Source organism: Diorhabda sublineata, chromosome 5, assembly GCF_026230105.1.
Source record: "Diorhabda sublineata isolate icDioSubl1.1 chromosome 5, icDioSubl1.1, whole genome shotgun sequence".
NCBI lineage: Eukaryota > Metazoa > Arthropoda > Insecta > Coleoptera > Chrysomelidae > Diorhabda > Diorhabda sublineata.
Genome location: NC_079478.1, coordinates 7,555,470 through 7,562,203, shown reverse-complemented (window position 1 = coordinate 7,562,203; position 6,734 = coordinate 7,555,470). Strand labels below are relative to the sequence as shown.

Below are 6,734 nucleotides of genomic sequence, written 5' to 3'. Positions count from 1 at the left end.
ACAGATGAATGTTTCGGGCTCAGTGATCCTTAAAATTGTGCTTTTAACACAAACTGTAGAATTGAGGTTATGTGCACATTTATTTCAAATTCATTTCGATTTATTTAGAATTACAGTTGTTTGCTTGAAATAAAATTTTCTTATTGAATTTAGAGATAAATTTCTTAATGAAAAAGACTATAAAAGGGTAAGAAAGTCTATATAGTAAAAAACATTTTGATCTATAGATCACCTTCATCATGAATATTAAAATAAGGATAAAATCAACTTCCAAGTAAAAAATATTTTGATAAAAACCGCAACAGGTCGAAACGACAAATTTTTACCTGTCTTTAAATAAAAAAAAACTAATTTTAAATCAGAAGAGACCTAGAATCAAGGCTATTTAAAAATAAGCATATCAAAAGGTCTTAGAAATAAGAAATTTATAGTAAAGAAGTGCTTTCATAGTATTCGTATTTTATATACAATTAATCAAATATCTTGAATTTCGGACAAATAAACAAATAATTTCCGACTTGTTTTTAAAGTTGACACTTGACACAAAACTTAAAGAAATTTGCTTCAATTGATTTGCCAAGCTCATGAGCGTCGAGCCCATGGATTTCGTGCACATAGTGCTTAATAAATTGAAAACCGACAAATGTCACAAACAAGGCCGCCAGCCATTCAGAATAAAAAAACTGCAGTCTCCGCAGACAGCTGTTACAAAAAGAAGCGTAGAATTGGGATTCTTCAACAGCTATTTTGGACTTTTTCCTATTGGTATTTAGATACAACCAAAATTTCTTATGACCATTTGCTAGCTGTTAATGTACATTTTTCATGACTTCGACGTATATCTATTTTAAGTGTGGCTTGAATTTTACTAAATTCAATGTAGTCAGACAGAAGATATTCCACTTTCAGTTTACGAATCATGTCGTTTTAATGACGTAAATACCACTAGCCAGAGTACCGATGTATATATAAGCCTTGTGTCAATTTAAATTGACTTAAATGTCATAACAAAAGTTTTGTTAAATTTGGTGTTTTTGTTTTACTTCACCTTATTTAGGAAAATGGATGTATTTAATAAAGTAATTAATCAAGTTAGTAGTTCAGTGCATAGTACTGTATCTCAATTATCGGGTGTGTTACCTGGAAATCCAGTAACTAGAGAGTTCGAATCTTCTGCCCATGTTGCTTCAGCAGGTCCAGGTATTTAATCAATTACACTGTCTTTATATTCTTCGTTATTTCCGAATTTTCAGGTTTATTATGGAAAATTTACAAAGGGAACAAGAGATCCACTAAACAAGCAGCTTCAATATTTGTATTTGAAAAACGTCAACTGGAAAGGTTCAATAAAAATGATAGAGAACTTATTCTAGAGAGCTTACGTAGAGGAATTGTACAACTTACAAAGATTCGACATCCTAAAATTCTAACAGTTCAACACCCTTTAGAAGAAAGTAGGGATAGTTTGGCATTTGCCACAGAACCAGTACTTGCCAGCATAGCAAACATTTTAGGACATACCACAAATATGCCACAACCAGCAAATATATCAGATTATAAATTATTTGATATTGAAATTAAATATGGTTTACTTCAAGTAACTGAAGGATTGGCATTTTTACATAATGATGTTAAATTGATACATAGAAATATTAGCCCAGAAAGCATTGTTATAAATACACAAGGAGCTTGGAAAATATTTGGTTTCGATTTTTGTGTCATTAATACTAATCCTCCAAACATAACATCAAATTTTCCTTTCGAGGATTATAGTCCAACAATGCCTTCAGTATGCCAACCTAATTTAGATTATCTAGCACCAGAAAATATAATATCTTCATCACATTCTCTAGCCAGTGATATGTTTTCATTGGGAATGCTAGCTTATACTTTGTACTCGCCCGATAAGAAGTGCTTTAAGCCTGTGAAGGATTTATCACAATTTAAATCAAGAGTATCAGAGCTGAAACACTTGAACACAGGAAAGTTGCAATTTATACCAGATGAATTGAGAGGTAATATTAAATTATTGATTAATGCTACTCCAGATGTTAGACCCGACACACATCAATTTCTTAAAGTAAGTATTTTTATTCAGTTATTATTTTTATTAGTTAGCCATTGGTGTGTGAAATTAATGATAAAAATTACTCAACAGGCTTCTTTGAAAATCATGTAGTTTTGAGAAGAAAATATTTTTTTCATTTCCTATAATCTTTTTATTTGTATTATATTCTCAAATAAAATACTTGAAATTGTTATGAATATTTGATAAAACTAATTCTAAAAAGATAAGGTCAGAATGGGGGTCTATACTCAGGTGTACACATGGTAATCAAAGTGTTGAAAGATATTTGAAAAACAGTGACAAAAGCTTCGTTATTCAAAATTATTATAAAAATAGAATATGATCACTACTTACATTCAATTTTTTGTATGATTCTATTGTGTAATGATGTACGAAAATATTACACCATCATTCACTACTGAAAACAGTAATAAATCATTGAATTGGAAAAATATGAATAAGATCATGAAATTTTATTATCAACAGCTTTGTAATCTTTATGATTCCACAAAATTCCTACATCGTGGACTCCTTTGGACTACATATTACAGAAATAAGTAAGATACTAGTAAAGTACAATAAAATAGTTCAAATGATGTAAAGTGGTTAACAAAAACTTATTTTTTATTAAAATAAAAATAAAACTACTATTTTCCAAAATTTGGATCCTCATTTCTAATTTAATCATGCTCTTAGCTCTTATTTCAGCTGTAATTACTTTTGACATTATTTATATTCTCATCTGCTTGAATGCTGCCTGAATTATTTTAATAAAAAGTTTCCACAATCGTTTATATATTAGCATCTCCCCAAACAATAAAGCCCATAGGGATGATACCTAATAGGTCATGTTATTTATTTAGCTCTACTAATCTAGCTATTAGGACAGATACTGAGGTATTGTTACAATTCATTATTAGAATGAGGAAGAAAACATTCATTCCAAAAAATACATTGCTGGTCTCATCTAGTTTTAGTACAGCACTCATTAAATGTGCAGTTGGGTTTTTATTTCAGTTGTCTTTTATTATCTATTTTATTAATTACAGATTCCATTTTTTGATGATATTGGTATCAAAACTTTAACTTATCTTGACTCAGTCCTACAATGGGATAATCTTCAAAAATCACAATTTTATAAAGGATTACCAGAAGCATTGCCCAGATTACCACACAGGGTAAAATTGCAACGAGTTGTTTCTTGTTTAGCGCATGACTTAAATCAAAATGCAATGGTACCCTTCATTTTACCAAGTTTATTGGAAATAGCGCAAGATTGTTCACAACAGGAATACTGTACTATCATTTTGCCACTTATAAAACCTCTGATGACAATCTTAGAACCAATTCAGGTATGTATCAAATTTTCCTTTTATATAATTGCACTAAAGTAGTAATATAACCTTCTATTGATATAAAGAATCTTTATACTACTATGAATTGGGTCAATATGTTGCCCAAGGATCTTATACTTTTCTTTAACTATTTACTTCTAAGACCATTTTATATGTTTATCTTGATGAATTGTCTTGATTAGGTGTATTTTGATTGAAAATCACTTCAAAATAACCTGTTATTTATATATTTTATATTTATATACTTCTATTTGAAAACTTGGTTTTTATATATAAACATTTGTTTAAGGTTCTTCTCATAATGCTTCAAAATATGGAACTCCTGTTGAAACTAACTCCAGCAGAAGATATTCAAAGACACGTCCTTCCAATGTTGTACAGAGGTTTAGACGCTGATACACCACAAATCCATGAATTATGTTTATCAGTAATTCCGACTTTTGCTAATTTATTAGATCATTCGAATGTGAAAAATAGCCTCCTTCCTCGAATTAAAAAACTCTGCCTGCATACATCAACCCTGTCAGTTAGGGTAAATTGTTTGTTGTGTGTCGGTAGGCTATTAGAACATTTAGACAAATGGTTAGTACTGGATGAAGTATTACCATTTTTACCTCAAATACCGTCACGAGAACCAGCAGTTTTGATGGGGATATTGGGTATATACAAATTAGCTTTGACCCACAAAAAACTTGGAATTACAAAAGAAATCATAGCTTCTAGAGTGCTACCCTTTTTAATTCCACTATGTATAGAGAACGGTTTAACAATGTCTCAATTCAATGCATTAACTTCATTAGTAAAAGAAATGTTCCAAATAGTAGAAAACGAACATAGAACAAAATTAGAGCAATTAAATTCAGTTAAAGATGAGCAAAAAGTTTTAGCCAGTACTACACCAATAGTTACGCCCAAATCAAAACCATTGGAATTAGATTCAGCATTTGCTGGTCTTGGTCTAGATAATTATGTGAATGGAGCGAGTCTACAACCAAAACAAAATGTGAGACAACCAAAAATGGTGAATAACCAAGAAAATATCACTCCAAAGAAAACTGAAATCAATTCAACTTCATTACTAGACGACTGGATGAGTGATACAACAGTTATTAGTCAAAATCAATCTGCTAATACTTCTTTTACAATAAATAACATTTCAATGGGGTCAAATAAACCAATAAATGCAACAAATATTCAAAGTAATTGGAACGGTTTAATGAATCACAATAGCTATTCCCCTATATCATCTATGAGTAAAAGATCTGTTCAAAATAATTCTAGTTCAATGGAATTCACACCTTGGACTAGCTTCCATAATAAGACTAACGATTCATTTAATTGGAATGCTTTAGATAATCTTTTACCAAATAATAATGGTAATATTAGTAGTAATACTTCCAAAATACCTATGAATAAAATGGCAGCGCATAAAGTTCCATTATTATTACCCAACAATGGGAATACCAGTACTACGCAATCTCCAGGATTATCCAATGATGATATCATGGATCTTTTAAGTTGAGTTTCTTTTTCCTAAAATGCTGTTTATGTTGTAATGGTGGACCCAACCCTAACAGAAACTTTGTACATATTAGACAATACTTCACTTTTTGTTGCATTATATCATTTTCTGTCTCTCTATTATATTCCTCATTTTCCTAAATTTCAGCCAATAACAGATATCATAATCAATTATCTCGTAGGATTTTTTGTGATTACATATTATGCAACTGTATTTAGTAACTTCTTCATTAATTTCTAACATCCACTTTTCACATTCTCCTCGCCAAACTTTTGGATAGTTGGAGAAGTAATTTCACTCTGTTGCTATGTTTTTTAATTCTCTTGCCCTTTTGTTGCATTAACAACTATATAAATCAATTGAGGCTTGCAGTACCATTTTGCATACTAATGTAGCGGGACTTAGTCTATCTTGAAAGATAAGAGACAAATAATGCCCAATTGCTAAAAAAATTTCCTTCCATCAAATTTAAGTATGGAAATAAAATGGTAGGTTTTCTTGGTTCCATATTTTAATGATATTTTCGTTCCTTTTGTTGTCTCAATCTAGAGATCCAAGAATACTGGTCAGCTATGAGCTCTCCCCCATTGTTTGTGGAGATATATCCACAACATTTGATATATTAGAAAAAGAGAGAAAATGAAAATCAGCCTTATTTTTCGGCACATGATTATATATTTAATGTAAAATGTATACTTGTCGTCAAAAATTGTGCTTTATCGATTATATTGGACACACATATAAATATATCTATGAAAATGAAGTTTGTTAATATTTATCCAATTCAACCCTATGACTATTATTTAATGGCCAATTGCACCATAAGCTTAATAATGGTTTAAATTTTAACACTGCCTTAAGGCCACTTATACCGTCTGTTTAACAGTGGTTTATATTCTTTTATTTATTGACAGTTTCTGCATAAATCCTAACCTCAAAAAATGTAGGAAGCTTGTGCAAATTGCTTGTAAAAACTCAGGTCTCACTTGTGAGAGTGAAAAGGAACGTGTATTGAATAATCGGAGTTTTGATATAAATGGAAAGCAGCTATCATCTTTGGGTTTTCATAATAAGTTGAATTAATTTCACATTTTAAAACCTACAGTTCTTCATATTCTATAGCTTATTGGGCAGGATTTAGTTTCCTAATGACTTGTACTACCTACTGTACCACACACTATTTTTACTAGGTGACACAGCATTTTGGAGTCACCTATCCCTATGAATATTTTATTTTTGAGCATGAATCTGCTGTAAGGTGAAGTTAGTTTATTTCATATAGAAATTCCTGTGTGAAAAATGTTCACTTCACTTTAGGAGCAGTCGAGAATAAGCGTCCTGCATGAAGCATTAAATGAAAAAAAGAAAATATCCAACAGACTATCACTTTTCGTCTTAACAAATTTAAAAAAAACTACTCTGGTAACATAACCAAAAAAATGTGCTCCCTGAAGTTAATTTCTAGTACCAACATGCCTATCTTTAACCAACTCTCTCTAAACAGAAAGTTAAATTTTAACTATGGGTTGAAATCATATGGTGCAAGGATGTAGAAATTAATTGGTTAGTTAGTTTCAAACTGCTGCTCAGCAAAGGTGGATAGACACTTGGCATGAGACAAGTGAGGTACATATAGATGAACCCTGTGCGTATCACTCCAAACAACTGCACTGCTCCAACAAGCGCGAAATCCAACTAGTGACCAGACACTGCCATCTTCACAACATGGACATCACGAACGATCCAGAGTATCGTTGGTGCATGGAGGAGGATGAAACTTCAGACCATG

The 6,734-nt window shown here is 31.1% G+C and overlaps 1 protein-coding gene across 1 annotated transcript; it reads left to right on the top strand.

Annotated features, from left to right (window-relative positions):
- The first annotated feature begins 879 nt into the window (after positions 1-879).
- On the top strand, positions 880-6,314 carry LOC130444170 (SCY1-like protein 2). Its single transcript, XM_056779217.1, has 4 exons — positions 880-1,200; positions 1,254-2,080; positions 3,118-3,420; positions 3,713-6,314. The coding sequence occupies exons 1-4, from the start codon at positions 1,062-1,064 to the stop codon at positions 4,943-4,945; spliced, it is 2,502 nt and encodes an 833-aa protein (XP_056635195.1). The 5' UTR covers positions 880-1,061; the 3' UTR covers positions 4,946-6,314.
- Positions 6,315-6,734: the final 420 nt, after the last annotated feature.